This window comes from Athene noctua, chromosome 1 (genome assembly GCF_965140245.1).
Source record: "Athene noctua chromosome 1, bAthNoc1.hap1.1, whole genome shotgun sequence".
Classification (NCBI taxonomy): Eukaryota; Metazoa; Chordata; class Aves; order Strigiformes; family Strigidae; genus Athene; species Athene noctua.
In genome coordinates this window covers 193,441,172-193,460,483 of record NC_134037.1, presented here as the reverse complement: position 1 = coordinate 193,460,483, position 19,312 = coordinate 193,441,172, and the positions used below count along the sequence as shown (strand labels likewise).

Here is a 19,312-nt window from a genome sequence, read left to right as displayed (position 1 = left end):
CTTGCAAACAGGGGTTTGTAATAGATATTCTGACATAATATGAATGATGAGGGAAGGAAAATTCATAATGGTTTGTAGAAGTGCAACACACACTCTGTGCGTAGAAGACTGACCTATAACTCATAAGATAGTGTGTGTTGAGTGAGTTATGAGAGTTGTTCCCTGGTGTATGTTTAAAAAGAGACATTAGAAAGGAGATATAGCAAGGTTTACTTTTTGAGAGCTAACTTCACAGTTTTGTCCAAAAAGTGTTTTTAAAGAAAAAACACATGCTGTTTTTTTAACATATACATATATATATATATATATATATATATATATATATATGTTGTGGTCCAGGTGATGTATTTCTGCACAGCACGTGCAGGATCTGAATGCTGAGAGTAAAGCCCTTCTCCTTTCTAAAGGAGCAGCCCTTGGTTGATTATTTCTGCTGTTGCAGTGTCTAAAGGAGATTATTTCTAAGGAAGAGGAATTTGCTATTTTGACTCCTAGAAGGGGTTCTCTCAAAGTGAAACAAGCAGGACAGAAGTGCTTGGTGCCATCAGACCCCAGGGCAGCCGAGGGTCTGTGCCAGGAAGCCCATAGACAACCCGAGCACATACCTCAACCAGAGCTGCAAAATGCAGTTTGAATTAAGGGGATCCCAAGTGAGCAACCATCCCTTCAGCGCAGCTCCATGTAAGACAAAGGAATTATCTGACCACTGCAGATTGCACACGTTTTTGTCTCCCCATCAGTGAAGTTCATGGCCACATTCTCACCCCAGGTGCCAGCACCTTGTATCCCAAGCTCAGGCACTGCCTCAGGAGCCACTTCCCTCCCTCAGCCCATCCGCAGGAAAACCTAACAACTCCTCCTGTATTTTGGTGGACTGCTATTAATTTGGAGATGTCTGCCCTGCTAGGATTACCTTCTCCCTTTTCAGCATCTTGTGATCACAACAAAAGCAGAGAGGAGAAAAGAGAATACTACCATTAATGCTTCATCTCCTAATAAGTTTGTTAGCTAACTGAGCGTGGTAAAAATGTTGGAAACACCCTGGTCATGGAGGTAACCCCTTTGGGAGCAGCACTACCCCTTCTCTGAGCCGAGCACACAGGGTGCAGGTCTCCATTGAGCAGCGATCCATTTGCCCCATGGGGCAGAATGCTGCCTGTCATTTTGGCCAAGAGCTTTGGTTTCCTTTTGTAGTCTGGCTTGTAAGGAAAAAAAATGTGGTTTTCCCTGTGCCTATCTTGGCTGCAAATGAAAGGCACTGAGAAACCTGCTCACAGGAGGGGTTTAAGCCCATTCCTGCATAAATTTGAGGGCTGGAAATTTTGAGAAAAATCACAGCAGCCCTATATATTTAATTCACAGAACTCTTTCCAGCTCACTCCTCAGCATCAAGCGATGACACATCAGCCTGGACATATATAAGCTTTCAGGTCTTTCTGCCGCTTGTTTCTTTTTTTATTTTTTTCCCCTCTTGCTACACTCTGAATTAATTATTTGACAATATATTCTGACAATGTATTATTTCAACAACAGCAGAATGTAATGGTATGTAATTAGGAGCAGGAATATAATAGTGGTATGAAGATGATTTTGGCAATGAGATTTTTTTCAATTAAAATTTCATTACTGCACAAGTGTCATGCTATTGCCCTTTCCAGTGTGTGAGCAACAGTGTCTGTGAGTGAAAGGGATGACCGCCAGGGAGAGATAGCATGGTTTTCTGCCCCTTGTACCCTGGTCAGGGATTCTGCCAAGGCACTGGTCTTCCGTACCATGAGAACCTACAAGGGCACAATATATTTTTAAATCTCTATAGTGTTGATTTTACAGTGAAACTACTTCCACTTTGGGGGGGCGGGGGGCGGGGGGGTTAACGGGGGGGGGGGGGGGTGTTTTGGGGGGTGTCTGTGAAGCATCTGGGGCTGTGAGGAGCCTATTGCACCAACCGACCTGTTCCTATATTTTATTCTTGCAGCCCATAGCTTTAAATGAAATGGTATGCTCCCTTTCACAGTAGCCAATTGGGTTCTTGTCTGTTTATTTGCTTGTTTTAATCATTTTGTCTCCATCTAGTCAAATAAACCTGTAAATTCAGTGTGTATGCTATGGAACCTCGTCCAAAACTATACTGTCTCCTTCCTGACAGGGCTGACAGAGAATATAATCACTTGTATTGTCCAGAGTACTGTTTACATAAAGGAGCAATAAATACCTGTTGAAATTTTTACTGGAGGCCTCCCAGATGGATGGTTCATTTATTATTACAGACAGGGTTTCATTTACTTAGTTATTAAAAGAAGCAGGCCGCTACAGCCCATTTATAACTATATTAAAACTAAATGAAGCTATAAGTATTGCAGACGGGACTGAGTAAAATACATATAGCGGCTTTCCAGGAAATGGCTAGGAAAAGTATTTAAAAGGAAATGCTGAAAACTTTGGGGGTCCTGGTGTGTCTTTCACAACCATGCTTCTACTGGCTGGAGCTCAGGAGATTATGGAGGAGGTATAGTTCCCATATGTTCCTGTCCTGCTACTTGGTGCCATGTATATACTCTGGAAAATCCTTCCTGTATCTGCCTGTTAACCATGTGCCATTGGGAGGGACCAGATGACCCTGGTTTTCCCCTCTTCTCACCTTTATTGATGTGAAAAGCTCCAGCGGGGATACTGAATAATCTTCTTCTTTATCCCAGAGCCAGAATATTATTGAACATCAACTTCAGTTACAGGAGAGGATGGAGTTGTTCTGTTGGCACCAATCTGTAAAGCAAGGGCAGATTCATCAAGTGGATACCACAGGTCTTAGTTTTGAAGGTATCACCAGATGTCCAGTGTAGCTGACCATGAAATTAAAATAAAAGTTGTGGACTGTCTTAGTGGAACTTTTCTAGCACTGAGAACATTTCAACCTTGCTTTGAATAAAGATAAATTGGTCACTGAATGGGAAACACATGATTGCCTGGGAACTAGATCATGATTTTATTATGGCCAAGCTAGACAAATAAAGGACAGTCCCAACAAGGAAAGGCTGGTGTCCCAAAGTGGAAGAAATTGTTGACCAGAAACTGATGGAGTAGAAAAACTTAGAAAGAAGTAAGTGTGGAATTTTTTAATCAGAGCTTGTTAGGTTAGCAAAAGGCTGCATTTCCACAATCAAGGAAAAACGTAACTTTGTGGAAAGCTAGCTCAGCTTCAGTGGTGAAAGTAGCAATCAGAAATGAAAAAGCAATCTGTGCTATAGAGATTAAATATAAAATACATGTAACGTAGAAGGGGAAGATAACAATCTAAAAGAGAAATTATAAAATACTGAAGATGGATAAAAGGAGTATAGCATACCAGAGGAAAGTTCAAGGACAATGAGAATAAGGAGCTTCTTAAGGTATATAAAGAACAACAACATTCAAGAAATTCTATCAATAGCCCCTTATTAGCTGGAAATATTAAAGCTGTTAATAATATTAATATTTTTTTTCATATGAGAAAAAGCAGGGTGCCTAATAGACAGGCAGGAAGCTGAACGGTGTCTGGAGACAATAAATAATTTTAAATCACTTATCCTAGATACAAGTTTCCATAAGCCTCAGATCTTCCATGCTACCATGAAGGCCACTGGCTAGCAAAATCTGAGGGTCATTTGTGCTGTACCTTGAAATGTGGGGTAAACCCCAGGAGACAGCTAACGCTGTGCAATATGCCAAAAGGACAAGGAAGAATGTTTAAAAGACAGGTCGCCTTGCAACTCCTGCACACAAAGGTTATGGAGAGCCCAGACTGGCTTCCTTTAATACCACTAAGGAACTGAAGGATAAAGAGAATAATTATTTGCATTCAATGTTTTACTTTCAAAGACAGAAATGTAAATTCTTATCAACCAAAACTGATTTCGTTCTGTGAGGAGCTGGAAACTAGGGTGTGGTAGGAAATCATATTCACCGATGGTAAAGCTTTGTGGAGGATGAGAGAGAAAGAAACAATGAAGATGGAGCAGGTTATCAAATAGTCTGAGTAATTTAGTAATTCAGCTTCACTTAAACAAAGGACGCTTGAAAGAAACCAACACAAAATTGTATATCCCAGAACAAGGAATGTCGTCCCAACTCCATTTTTAAGTGGGGACTCTACCCTGGGAAGCTGCAGCTCTGAAAATGCTTGAGAGATGGAGGGACAGTGTCAGCCTCTGGCCCTTCAGGGTGGGGCCCACGGCATCACACAGGGACATGAAGCTGCCGCTTTCCCCATTGCTTTGATAATACAAGACACTTCTCATTTCGGCACAGCAGAGTTTGAGAACCTCTAGCCTGAGCAATCTCATTTCCCTCGCCCAACCATAGATAGGGATAAACACCACTGCAGCCTCGGGTATGTACACTGCTAAATGAATGGTCAGCGTTATACAGATGACTGAAGTCATCTGCAAGGGAGCACGAGAATACAAATGTGTGGGATGATGACTCCAGTGTGAGGACAGATGCTTATAATGCTGGGGATTAGGCAGAAAGAGGCTATTTGTAAGGAAATAATCACCAAGTACAAAATCAGATGCTGCAGCTTCAGCAGGGAGACTTGGCAGTGGAAATTCTGTCTCAGACACATTAAATTCCCCAAGATTTCTGCCACAACAGCTGACATACAAGGCGGTAGTGCAGTTCATGCACTCTTATTTCATTTCGCATTTCAAATGAATATTTTGTAGATGGCAGCATCAGCAATTGCTAGGAAATCAGGAGTGAGTTAGTAAATAGCTGCTAATCACACCCAAAGAGCCTGGGGGGAGCAGGGGCAGGGAGGGAAGAAATGGTTTGGAAAATTGCGAGCAACGCATTCAAAACTTTTATTCCCCAAATGTGTTTCCTCCTGTCACACAGAGCATGATTAGCCCTGAAACTTTGGTAAGCCCTCAGAGTGATTGGACTACTTAGGCAGGTGCTTAGGCGTGAGCTGCCGGTACCTCACTCATCACTCATCCCTCTCTTAAGTATTCGTGCATTTTTAGGTGGCTTCCTTGCTCAGGGATTGGGCTCACACGGGTTCATTGCCCTGCTTTTCTGAAGAATTTCTTCCATTTTTAAGGAAGTACTCCAGGTCCTTCTGCCCAAATGTCATTCTTGGACAGAACTGTGGACTGCGGGGCCCTTTTTGCCACCCTGCCAAGGACTTACAAAGTTCAGTGTGTGATTCAATGGCATTTGTCCTCCCTTTCTTTAAAGGGGGAAAACATCACCAGGGCAAACACAGTCACTCACCGGGGCAGCTGCTGCAGAGAAAACCTTATTTCAACTTCTGCTCATAGGAGAGAATGATGGCTGTATCACTCAGGGAGGACTGCCTTGCATTTCTGACCAGATGATCAGTGTAATGGGAATTTAGCAGAGCATTTAGCCAGTTTAAATGGTTTTGGAGAGCAGTGTAGACCAGCCTAGATGGATTCAAGCCAAGGACAGAAAACTTTTCCTTCAGAGCATCTATTTTTTATTGGAATTGCTAATTCTATTTCTATAGACCGAGTCCATTTTTCAGGCATTTAAATTCTACACTCTGGAATTAAATCTCACATTGATATATATGCTTCATTCCAGCATTAAGTACATTAATATTTCACCAGCCTGATTTTACTGGTGTTCTCCCTCTGTTTTTAATTAGATTTGACGGTATTCTATATAGTCATGTTTTCCTACATGTTTCTGTGTAGCAGAACTTGCACAAACTGTTTGTTGAGAGGTTTTTACAACTTAAACAACATATATTCAGAGTGAATTTTAGATGCTGCAAGCAGTGCTTTGCAGAGGTCTTACAAGCCTGCTGAAAGCTCTATTATAGCATTTATAAAATATCCTCTTGATCTAGTTGTTTACCTCAATCCATAAGCTTTTGACTTTATTTCGTATAAAACATGAATAAATACTACACTTTTCAGATAATATAAATGCATGAGCTTTTTTAAAGTGAAACATTTGCATCATTTATAGCACTAAAGTGAAAAATAATTTCAGCAATCAAAATCTAATTAATTAAAATTTACTGCTGTGTAAAAACAGCTACTCCTATATTTAGGATTAGTAAACAAAGCTATTTGAAATACCTGTTTTGGCTGTAGATAAGTAGCAGTTATAACTGGCCATCTGTTATGTGCAGGTAACCAAGGTAATGGCAACATTACTTTCAGGAGGGGGGGGGGGGTAAGGAAGGAAATGTATTCATCTGTTTCTTATGAATTCTCTGTACTTCTTACCAGGCATATTTTTGCCTGCATTTCTCTTTTAGAAAGCAACCAAAAACTGAGGGTACATTTGTCTTATTGGAGCTTAAGTGGTATTACGTATGTGAGCATTCATAGCTGAAATAATCCCAGTAACATAAGGGCACAGTCTGGACAGCAACAGCATATTCCCACCTGGTGCTCTCTCTCATTTTGCTGAGAACAAGAGTTAAAGGTCTTGCACAGTGTTGTGCCTCCAGGAAGGTTTGGTTTTGTTTTCCTACAACGTGAAATAATGCTTCTCTATATATCAGTGCATCAGTTGTGACTTTAAACATCTGGAGCCAGTCTGAGACCCTTCTAGTATACTGCTCCTTCGAATAATATCTGGGGTTTTTCTGGGTTTCTGGTAATACTGAAACTAACGTCCAGTTCTTGAAAGGTCATTATGCATTTATGGGAAAGAAAATAAAATGTCAATATTATGCATTAAAAAATAAGATAATTTTCCAAAAGCAGTCTCATTCAGATGCAACATTGTGGAGGCCTAAACTCAAATGAGCACTTAGTTATCTGATTTTTATGTTTCATCACAACTCTCTGCTTTGTGGGGTTCCTCTTCAGCTAAAATCAAAATTATTTTTCTACTACCGAAGTTCCTTGCCTACATAATGAGCAGAAATCACAAAAGTCCTTAATAAACACGGTATTCTGACTGAGATACTGCCTAGCATTAAAATGGAACAATATACTTGATCAGATTAACACATTCATGAGATCTTTCACAAATTGCAAAGATGGTGACTTCTGAATTTATTTAAATGACAGTTGCAACATACATACACTTGTGCCCCAAGCTTGCAAACCATTGACATGTTCTCTCCTAAATCATTAGTGTTAATGACTTAATTACTATCAATATTTTTCCTTTCCCAACTCAATCTTTCTTTTGTTCTAATTGTCAAAATTATCATGAAGACCATATCTCATAGAGTAGCTTAAACCACCAGAGGGACACAAGGAGGGTTTTACCCCTCATTCTCATAACCTCTCTTGAAAGTTTTCAGAGCATCTTCTCCTGTCCTTTGATTTGCATGCCAAAAGGGAATCTCTGTAATCACAAAACAAAAACCACAGAGGCTTTTTTTTTGAGAGAGTTTTATGCCTCAGTAATTTGCATGGTGGGAAGGGAAGAATTCATTAGGCCAAGGAATGTGAAATGTATCAGAGATGAAGGGTGTGATGCCTGCTGCTTCTTTCATGTGCACCAGCAGATGCAAAGTTTGGGTGGGGTCATATCTTCACCCTGGAAGAAAATAGATATTCTCCTAAGTAAGGCTATGCTGGAAGGGTCTCAGACTGGCTCCAGACATTAAAAGTTGCAACTGATTCCCAACTGGTTGTTGAAGACCACCTCCCCCCAGACACCACACCATCAGCGTATCCTTTCCCAGCAGCTCCTTCTCCTCCAGCTCTTTCAAACCCCAAAATCTTTGACCTGGGCCCTGGCTCTACCCTCATGCTTGAAACTTGATGTTACTTCCTAGAGGGGAAACTAGAAGTCTTCCTGCTGTCCGCTAGACTTTGGCTGGGGCTGAAGATAATCCTTGCTTGGGACTTGACTTTCCAGCAAATAAAACTTATGAAAAAAAGACAGACAGACAAAACAGTGAAGCTACAAGTCTAGACTTGACCATTCCCTTTGAGCAGGGTGATTTCTGGGCAGCCTGCGATGGCCTCCCATCCCAAACTCCAGCTTTTGACCAGGAGCATATCCTGGCCCTTCAACATGCTGGGATGAGCAGGAGTCCCGCAGGGTCCCTCTGCAGTTCCCAACACGGTCACCCCACCCCAGTAGCCTACTGAACAACAGTGAGCAACCCCCAGATGCAAGAGGTCAGGATTTCCAATAAGCCATGCAGGAGATGTGGACACGCAGTCACATTAGTATTGGTAGATGTTGGATACTGATGCACTCTAGAAGACTTTCTGCCTATCTTTCATTACCTGTAAGTAGCCCCTCACCTCCCCTCCTTTCCCACCTGAGTCGCCCAGACCCCCTGGCTGCAACCCCTTAATTGGTACTGGAGAAAGAACCTAGCTGCTGAGGCATTTCTCAATATCCCAAACTCATCCTCATTTCCTTATAATACATCTCTACCTGTCATGATCTTTGTGGAGAAAGGAACAAATGCATTAATTAGAGTGCAGTAAGTGCTCCCGCCCAAGCTTCCCACCTTTTGCTGCTACTGCAACCTCACAGACATTTCACTAAAAATGTGTAATTAGATTCTGGAAAGTAACTTCCTGACTGTACGCACTCTTTTCAAGTGCAGGAGCCCTAAGTGGTTTTTCAGAGCCACTTCAAATACCACTTCATTTTTCTAGCTTTTGTTTTTAAAGTTATATTTACTTATCTTTTTACATCAAAGCCAAATCTATTTTGAAAAAAACTTTGATCCCGTGGATGATGTTACTTACTGGCATGGATTTTTCATCTTCTGAAAAAGATGTTACAGAAAGTAGCTATAGATGGGCTGTGTTGAAAAAGCTGTGTTTGTACCTGAGCTTGTATGTGTTTGTCTGTCCATCCTTGCACTAGTTTGACAGAATATGTAAAGAAATTCCATCCCAAGCAGGGGTTGATTTAAATGTGATCTGAATTTCTCTGCTAACATGGGGTGCACCAAAGCTCATTCTGTGCTGAATCCATGCCAAAGTGCTTTTCAGATAAATTACAAATTAGCGTAACACCTCTTGTGAGCTTAAAGTATTTTTTTCTTCTCTACTCCGTCTCTTCAAGTGGGGTCTACTGGTCCAGTTGTGGACTTTTAACCATCATCGTTCCCATGATGGAGATGAGTTGTCCAGGAGCAGTGTTCCTCAAAATAATACAGACTCAAAATTGATCTAGCTTCCTTAAGACACTTACTGCAAAGTGGGGTCCTTGTAAACAAATACCTCCTCCTCACCCAGCCCGTGGTTCAGGGTGGGCTTCGATTGCTGCATGATGTCCAAAGAGCCTTGCTGTCCAGGACTGCTGACAGGTGAAGCTTAAGTCCATTGTGACAGTATGTCCTGCTCTGGCTGTAGCTTTGTAGATCAGGGCTGAGGGCCTCACCTGACAGTGAAAGAGTACGGGAAACAGTCAACGCTTTCAGGCGCGGAGGTTATACCTGCACCATAGGAAAAGAGCTCCTGCCTTTACAAGGTAGACCTCTACATTGGCAGGCTGTCTTAACCTGTGACAATTACATGGATCAGGTGGGCCAGATTTCATTCTAGGGGAAGAAATGCAAGCAAGCAGGCATTTTATGATGACCTGTTTTTCCCTATCCCCAGCATTAGGAGATTGTTTGTATGCTGACAGTAGTTCCAGAAGAGGCCACAAGCCCCAGTCAGGCAATGCTTTTCTTGGAAAGCAGCATTTCTGAGATGAGAAACAGACAATGAAAATAAAGACAGGCTAAAACATTCAAGCAAGAGAGGTTGATGGGCCAGCACTGCAGTTTCTTGTCACATTTGTGTGGATGGTTCCTGCTTGCACTCGTGGTGTCTCACCTTAGCTCCACTCAACCTCCACACAACCTGACACCTTCAAAGAGTTATAATTGCATCTAATCACAGGCTCACAATACACATCTTTTTTATGTTGATACGAAAAGTTAGGACACTAATAAATACATAGAGTGACCTAGAACATTTCATTACATGCTTTTGTTTTTCAGCTTCCATTTAGAAGAGCTAAATTGCTAAATCTTAAACAATATGGTTTACCACATCACTAGAAGAAATTCACACACTCAAAACTCAAGGAAGAGCAAGCAGTGATATCACGGGTGCTCTGCTTTTCACAATAAGCACATGTCTTCCTGCTTAAATAACTATCGGTGCAGATTTTTTTGCATTTTATTACATAATGCCCAGTCCCAGATCTTTCTATTTTCAAGCTCTATTTTCTCAGGGATGCCCTAAACAGATCTGAATAAAAAATTAGTAATTGTAAGATTGTGAGTGGTGGGATCCAAAGCCAACGTGAGTCTTGCTGTGTTTATAGGAAGCTTACCCTCTCTGACATATTTAGCTCCTACAAGCTAAATCCCATGTCATTCGTACCTGTCCCACTTGCCTACTTCTCAGCAAGGCTTGCTAGCTTGCCCGGTGGCTGCTTTAATACTGCCACCGGAGATTTTACTGACTTGGGAGATGGCAGAGCAAGGTTTTTCCTGCCTGCGGACATATTTCTGGACTAAACCCGGGCAAGTCTTGCTGTGAGATAGTCGAGTCTCTGTAACTCAATGGGTGTCTTATATACTTGAGGTGTCTGCATGGTAATGAGATTTTGCTGAATTTGATATGTTGGTTTTATAGAGGAAAAAATTTGGCACAAGTAGAAGGAAATGTGGGTAAAAAAAAGCAAGACAAGAGACTTTAAAGATGAACTAGTGGGAGTTTATGTTCTGACCTCCAATCCTGTTCTTATACACCTACATTCCCCAAAAGGTGCTGCAGGGAAATAGGGAAGCAGCTGTGACGGCAGCAACAGGCAGGGACTGTACATATAGTGAGGAGCTGAGGAGAGGGTGGTTAGGCTTGGTGCTCTTTTAAGACATGGCACACCATGTTGCCCGTGTAAGAGTCACGCTTTTCAGGCATGCTCTTGGAAGATCTAGGCACAGAATCCACAAGGAGGTGGTTTGAAATTACTACATATGTCTTCTTGATATATTTACACTCCAGGGACCACCCACGTCACAGGATGTGTTTGAATTGCTCACCAAGCTTTATTCTGGAGTTGAGACAGAATTACAGATTCTCTTTTCCCAGAACACAAGAAAAATCAGCAATTTTCTGAATTATTATTACAGAGGCTTTTTTAAAAAATAGGTCCCATTCTTGTAGACCTTTCAAGCACGGGGGGGAATCTTTGCACATTTTTCAACTCCTTTAACTGCTGGTTACTTAATCCTAGCTTGTAAAAAAATGCATAGAGGTAAAAACAAACTCCTTTTCTCTGTGAGCCAGTTTAAGCAAGTTGGGGTAAGGATACAGGAAGGGAAGATGAAATCCTCATTAGAAAAGATGCATTATTTTCTATGTTTATATGACAGCAAAATCCTTGTAGATACTCTTGTGCACTGAGACAATATATTTAAATTTTAATTGTTTCAGTCAATGTCAATTTTACATCAAACATGCAATAAAGTAAAAATGGCCTTTGGGAAACATCGCTGAATCTTATTTTGGGCTGCAGTACTGCCAATGTAAATATCTACTTCTGTTTTGTAAGCTCAAAGCCAAATGGAGCAAAATTTTCCTTTCAGAGAGACTACTGACCTGTCAGCATCAAAAATATTATTTTTAGCCTATAAAAATTGTTTGTCAGTGATTGTAATAACAAGAATCTTTGCAAAATCCATTATTACTCTAGTAAACATTTTCCCTTAGGCAGTAATAGTAAGAAATGAGTTAAGAAGTTAGTTGATAGCAACTGGATAAGAAAAAATTACAAAGTGTCACATCTACAGAGTTACTGGGATAAAATATATTTTCTTTCTATTTAAATTATTAAATGTTTACAGTAGCTCAGAGAAAACATCAGATCGGAAGTGTTTTGGTAAATTATAATTTATTCTGCTGTTTGCTTTCCAGAATGCTAGAAGATGACCTCAAGTTAAGCAGCGATGAAGAAGAGAATGACCAGGTAAGAACCAGACAACTAACATGTCACTTGTAGTATGTTTCATGTTGAGACTGAGCTACTGCAAGTATTTTGCTAATGCTTTTTCAAAACATACATAAAGGTTATCAAAATACATGGCAGTACTGTAACTGGAGTAACAGATGTTGCTGCTTGGAGCCAGCCCGCGTGTGCTAACTGCTGGATTGGTGGGGAATGGTCTGCAGTGCTCTTGATTTATTACCTTGATGTGACCCAGAAGGTTTTTGTATCAGTCTCCTTCTGATTCAGTTTTATTATGTTTCAAAGAGCGGCCAAGGAGGGAAGAAACAGAAATTCTGGATTAAGGGTTCATGCCAAACCTTTCAAGCATGACCTGGCCCCAGGGAGTAGCCACTGGGCTGCTTACCTTTGACATGCCTAGAGCTTCACCGGCATCCCCTCAGCCCTCTCTTCTCCTCTGAGCATTTTCAGTCCTGTCTCTGCATGGCCCATGCATGCTAAGAAGGCTAAGGACAGCTGAGAGAAAGTCTTGGCTCTGTATTTGGTTCACTCCGTAATACAGCAGTTAGGGCACTTGCCTGGATTTTAATGACCTCAAACTACCTGACTGGGAGCAGATACATCAGCCAAAGTTTTCCATGTGTCAGGAGAGCTGAGTTTTGTTGGCTAGGGGAGGTGTCTCCCAATTTTTCCTTAAAACACTTGTGTTTTGTCTAAATAATGGAGTACTCACTAGAATAGGGCTGGTCTTGACTGTCCCCTGGCTGGCCAAGTGCCTCATTGACAAGCAGTGGTGTTCCATGCTCCCTCCTTCTCAGTATACTGGCATGGTGATTTGGTTGGGGATGGGAGTGCAAGAGCCACTTCCACTCCTTGCACTAAAATGCATGCCCTGTGCCTTCGCCGGAACATCTGAGGGCAGTACTGCCCCTGGCTGAATCTCACAGATGGATCCAGACCTGGATATAACATGGGTTTCAAATGTCATTATTTCAGTCAAGGGTAACTGGAGCTATCTGAAATTCAGGATCTTAAAATAATTTTAGGTATGTAGGCATGAAGCTCTTACAGGGTTTTCTTTAACTCTTGTCATTAGAATTCTCTATTTTACAATATATGCCAAACAACAGGTAAATCAAAACCTTTTAATATTTATACTAAACCATTATTTCATCTATTTTGAGAAAAGCTTCTTAGTGTTAAGAAGATTCAGCACATAGATTCAATTATTTACATATTTATACAATTTCTTTTTGTTTAATGTATTTCATCCTGAAACACTTCACATTTAATTACTCTCCCAGCTTGTCTAGACAGTTTAAAACACAGCACATCATAGACAGCATAGGGCAAAGTAATGTGAAGTGAGGGACAGAAGGGACATCTGAAGAATAACAATAGCACACCGGGATGCCGTGGTGCCTGCAGCGAGGGGCTGGGTGGTAGGAGAGTGGGGGACGCATCCACTGGGTCAGGAGAGGGCTTGTCCTTTGGGTAAGTAGGGAGATGGGATCCTGCAGAATGGATGTCAGTGTGGAACAGGCTGTCAGAGCCAGAGAGCTGAAATTATGGTTTGCTTTGTAGCAAGCAGAAAAGGACATGTGAAAATGTATATTGTGCAGGAGATAAAAGAGCATTAGCAGGTTTAGACAGAAAAGGGATTGTGGAAAAGTACTGCCGTTTGGGCATGCACACATGGTATCTTCGGTTTAGCACTACCACTTACAACTACTAACATGTTTCATGTGCTTGGATTGCTCAGTATTATGTGTGCTACGCAAGGTCTTTGGTCAGTAACCAGAGCTTTAAGGTACAGCTGATACAGTCTGGGTCTTTCACCTCAGTGATCAAACAAGCTCTGCAGAGCCAAGAAAGAGTTTGCCACCTGTGTGGCAAAGAGCAGAGCTGAGATCCCATTACTCACTTCTAATCGTCACGGGCCCTAGCGTGAGCAACCTTTGGCAATTACTTTGTGATTTGGTCCTCTTTTCTAGTCACATTTTTTTCTAACTTGGCTGTGCAGATAAAAATCTCCTGGAGGCACAAGCTGACTCCTGCTACATGAAATGTTTTGCAGAACCTCAGCTAAGACCTGCAGGTCTGCTTAAAGAACAGTCCTAAATAAATATGCCTGCTGGATAAACAAAGCACTACATTTCCATCTACCTAGCAGGAAATAGGTCCAAAAAAGAATGACACAGGCCCCCTCTGCCAATAAATGCACAGATTACCACATGGATCTTTGTCTAAATGTCAGTGGGAGAACCAGTTTCCGTTTGTTTCCTAATTCTGAGGCTCTTTAGTCTCAGATCTCCTCCTGAGCTCAGGAACAGGAAAGAAAGAAATCAAAGATGAAGGGATAGGAACAGTAAATGAGTGATTCCCAGATATTCCTTACATAATTAATTAACCTTTGAGAAATCAGACTTTTTTAAGTAGTCCAATTTCTCAAAAAGCTGAAGATGAGACGTACAAGAACTGGGAAGCTTTTTATTTTGCTGATTTCTAAATGGGGAAGTTTAGGGGAAAAACTTGGAACACTTGGGAGATTTTGTGTTTGTGTCTGAAATCACCAAGCGGTGAACAGAAAGTTTCTGAAGTTGTGCAAAGGGGGACAGGTGCTTCTGCATTCCCAGGGCTGGCATTTGGAGGGCTATGACTGAACCAGGGAATGTGAGCCATAGATGAGGGAGGCCAAATGCATGACAGGGATGTAATTAAGAGCTTCGGGACCTTGGTGGGCAAGGCGTTCCCAACACTTCCCTCTGCACCAGAAATTAAGGTAGTGAGATTCACAGACCCAGGAGAGACAAAAGAGGCTGGGTTTGAGAGTGTGTGTGCAACCACAGTAATTACATTATCCACACATATTAGTCTCTTAATTTTAATTACATAAATGTATTTTTCCTCTTTAATGAGCATAGTTTATCCATTTAAACTGATCATTTCAATTTTACAGGCAGTGATCATAGGATCTAATATGCAGAGGGAAAATTTCCTGTTGGCATATTTTACATCACACAGATTGAAGAAAATATACTTTTTAATCCCCAATCAATATCTGAGGAGCATGCAATTAACAGATACCGAGGTAGTTAACATAAATCTGCAAGTTAAAGAGCCAATTCATTTTGATTTAAAACACATAGAGTAATAATTTCATCATCGTCTCTCCAAGAAAGCATCTGAAGCTTTGTAGCATGAAGATGTCAAAATTGTACTTAAGATTGTTCAGAGTACTGAATTGTAGTGGTTATTGCCTTTTGGTTCCTTGAAGTGTGGCATAGCACATGAAACAGTCCCCATTATAATACCCTGCTCTTCTCCGTAGAGGTCACTGGATAACTTAAATCAGTCTTGGGTGAAATATTAAAAGGAGATTGTCAATTGTAATATGAACAGTTCCATTTTTTCCCCCCTACTTGTCCTTTTACAATATGAAAATTTTGTAATAGAGAGTAGTTCCTTTAAGGGGAAAAAGATCCCTGGCATCATTTGTGCAATTCATGTCAATCAATAGCCAAATAAATTAACTGACTGGTACGCATACATGGAATAATAATCTAACATATTTTTGCAACCCAAGTCTACTTCCTTATATGCATTTTTTCTGCGCGGGATCAGGTTGGTTGCCACTGAAGTTTTGTGGCTGTGAAAATTTATTACCCACAGAGTCAATCTGCATTCTGGCTGCCAAGTCTGAATAAATAGAGTCATTGTGCTTGTCTGGAATATGTAACCAAAGTTCATCGAGTCAGCTTGACTTTCACATCCCATGGGATTCATAAAAGCCAACACCCTGGTATGTGCTCTTGATTCCTGCCAAAATTTTGTAAAATCGTATAAACAGAAGTTGAAGAAGCAATCAGAACACACTCCCAGGGACATGGCTCCACACTCCAGCCACTGCTGTATCTTGCAAGGAAAGACCCAACTTTAGTACTTTTTTTTTTTTTTTAAATAACCATATGACTCTCTCCCTGTGACAGCAGGTAAATGCAGGGGCTGAAGACACCCTCCACACACAGTGCACAGGGAGGCAGCAAGCAGTCCTCTTGGGTTCATTAATTTTGCTCATGTGCCCTGCACCAAAGGAAGAGGGAAGACAGCATTTGCCTGCAGGTGGCTGCCCTCCTTAAGAAGGGACAGGGACAGACTGGCCCTGCAGGGTCTGAGCAGCCTGAGTGAAACCAGCCCCTCCACAGGCAAGCCAAGACAAACAGAAAGCCATATCCCCTCACAGGATACCTCAGAGGAAGAGCAGTCTTGAGAAAGTTCACCAGGAACAGTTTCAACACGGTAATCTAAAAGTCTCAGCAGCCTGGTCTGGATCACCACCCAGAGCCCCACAGGGTGATGGCAGCCCACCCAGCCCGGCGCCGCCCCCCCAGGGGTCCCAGGGATGCCCCCCACCCACAGCTTCTTGGGGACATCCAGGGAGGGCTGCTGGACCTGGGGGACCCACCAAGCTCCAGCATCACCCTAGCCATGGCTAAGTCAGAAAACGTGATACTAGTTCGAGTTATACCCACAGCTCCAGTGGGGACATCCGTGCCTATGTTTCCTCCCCGTCACATATGCACTGAGGGATGCCAGCGCTCAGTGCTGGAAATGCGTCTTTCTGACAAGACTGTCTGCAGCGTAGGCATTTAGGACCAGCCAAATCCATTCCGTCATTGCAACAGGGCAAAAGTCCATCTACATAGTCAATGGCAATTGGTGTGACCATGTCCCCATGTAAATAGTACTAGGAATTTTTATTTTTTTTTAAGTCATAAAATCATGTTTTGTTTCTTTAATGGTATCCAGAAACAAGTGAGAAAGAACATATGCAAAGACAATCTTTTTAATAATGTGTAGGACTTTTCCCTCTCACTTCTGGATATGGACTGACAATCAACAAAAAGATAAAAATTATCCTGAATTGAACGGTCATGCATCCACCTCCTTCCAGAGGAATAATTTTAAGTAGCGTCTTTATAAGCACTACTTCTGCATGTGAAATGTAATATTCTAGCTAGTTTGAAGCCATCTGTAATGAATTTTGAAGCAAATTGAAAAAGGGGCAAAGCAGCTACAAGTTTTCTTTCCGTAAGACCTCCTCTGTTAGTACGGTGCTTTCTGAAGTTGAAGATCAGCTGAGCAGAGCACAAAGTCAGGTACATCTGTAGAGAAAAGTTATATTGGGCAAATTATAACATGCCGCTGCATAGCCCTGTTCATCATTAGAACTATTTTTAGGCAATGCTAATGGTGTTCACATATGCCATGTCCAAATATTTTAACCACATTAAGTCATTTTAGTGTTGTGCTCCCTTTTGTTCACCTCTTCATCAGTGCAATACTTGATGCTTGATCAGAAGGGAAAAGGAGTTGAGAACACTCAGCTCTGGAAAAAAAAGCACGGAGCCTTCGTCATTGCTGCAAATTAATTTCTTTCTCAAAAAATGACCTGATAAACCTGGAAAAAAAAAACCTTTCAGATGAGAAGTTTCTCACTCCACTGAGCATAGCAAACTTATTTCATGAAGTCTGGCCACGTGCAAGTCTGACTGCAACCAAAACTGCACAAGGCAGAGATAAGCAGAAGTGGAAAAATTAAGTTTTGGGTTAAGGAACGGCTGGAGCCTCGGGTGTTTTTGTACTCAATCCACATGCTCTGCTCAGTCCTCTGTCACTATAACATGAGTGCATTTTTGGACTGGAGGAATAGGCACTCTAACAACCTTACTTAACTCACATAAGTCCATTATTTCCTGTGTGTTAGAGAAGCAATCCTTTTGGTATCCAATTTAACTAAAATCCAGAGTAAGATTTAAGCCAGCTGAGCCAAGCTTTTTTGTGGTTTGCCAGCTCTGATTTTAAAAACTCTGTGACATCTACATTTGCACTTCCACAAGGCATGACAAGAAGACCAAGATTGCCTCACTGAAACTGTCAAATGAAACAAAATAAAAGCTCAGTCTTGTCCTGCCAAACTTGGCTCACATCGCTGCCTATCTTACAAAATCAGATTCAATGTCTGACATGCACTGGCAGGCAGGATCAAGCTCTAAATTTGAATGCCACCACCATGAATGACAGTGAAAAAGGTTAGAGATCAGCTTGGCTCTTGGACATGCACAAAATTTGGGGAAATTCAAACATGGCACTCTGATGTCCATGCTCCTCAGTAGCAAGCCTCTAAAGAGACTGGAAAATAAACTTAAAATACAAGGGCATCTTCCTTTTCTCTTCATGTGGATGCTGTGACTAAGCTAAATTTTAGCTCTGGTAAATCTCCAAAGCCTGCCCTATTCCAGTGGCACCTTTTTCCAAGTCTAACAGTTTCTCTCTGTATCTACCTTAACCTCATCTTCTTGAAATCTTTGGGTTGTTTTTTTTCTCCTTGTGAACTGGAATTACTATACAAACATCTGTTTTGACTGGCATGGGAACATACCCCAGTGCAATCAATTGAGCAGTGTCAGCTAATTTGGGGCCTAAAGAATGGTTAGGCCCCACACCTCCAGGCTGGATGGCCATTGTCCCCATCCCTTGTGAGCCCTTCAGCCCCCATGCCACTCTTCCTGACACAGAGTGCTCACTGAAGCCAGACATTGTGCCCGAGCCTTTGCCCCGCTCAAGCATGGCCACAAAGCGTCTGTTGGCCTCCAGGCAAATTCATTCCAATGTGTCTGTAGGAGAACGGTTAAATAACCAGCAGTCACAAATAATTTGGAGCACAAATTAGTGTCATTTGTGATATTGCAACTATTAAAAGCTGTAAGAGGAGAATAGTCTTCTTGTATCTCTCTCACACGTGTGTGCATGCACACAAATACAGACTCCCAGCTTCTCTAGGAGCTGCCTGTTGCTCTCCTCAAGGAGAAGGCCAAGATTACTTCTCTCCCCTTGGCCATGCAGCTGAGCTGGGGTGGTGCCAGCATGAGGAGCTGTGCGAAGGAGATGTGGCACACAGAGATGGATGACACTAGAAACGGAGAAAGAGGCAGCTGAGAGCATGTGAGAAAATAAAAGTAACATGAAAAGGGAAAGGGATTAAGGGAATAAAAAAGAAATTAATGAAGAAAATAAATTGGGAAAAAAAAAGGACATTATAAAGGGAGTAGCAGCTATAGTAGAACATGATGAGAAATAAGAAAAAAAAAAAAGCCAGCAGCCAATCCATCAAAACTAGAATTTAAGAAAAAGGAGCTGGGAAACTGTTGCTGCAATTTCTCCTGCACTGAGGATGAAATCTTTCTCCTCTGAAGTCAGCAGGTGTTTAGTCACTGATTTCAATCAATTTAGGATGATATCCCCAAAGTTTTTTTTTCATATCCTAGCACAATCCAAGCCGATACTTGAGTAGTAGCAAATGCATCAAAGTCAATTGATAAAGTACTCCCTGGGCAGAGTTACCATCAGTTGGGGAATTCAGGCT

The 19,312-nt window shown here is 41.6% G+C and overlaps 1 protein-coding gene across 1 annotated transcript in view; it reads left to right on the top strand.

Moving 5' to 3' along the window:
- AFF3 (ALF transcription elongation factor 3) overlaps nt 1-19,312 on the top strand; it is a 325,782-nt gene that overhangs the window by 224,736 nt on the left and 81,734 nt on the right. Inside the window, exon 10 of the mRNA XM_074930285.1 lies at nt 11,856-11,907. Coding sequence (XP_074786386.1) covers nt 11,856-11,907 — 52 coding nt within the window. The remainder of the gene's footprint in view (nt 1-11,855; nt 11,908-19,312) is intronic.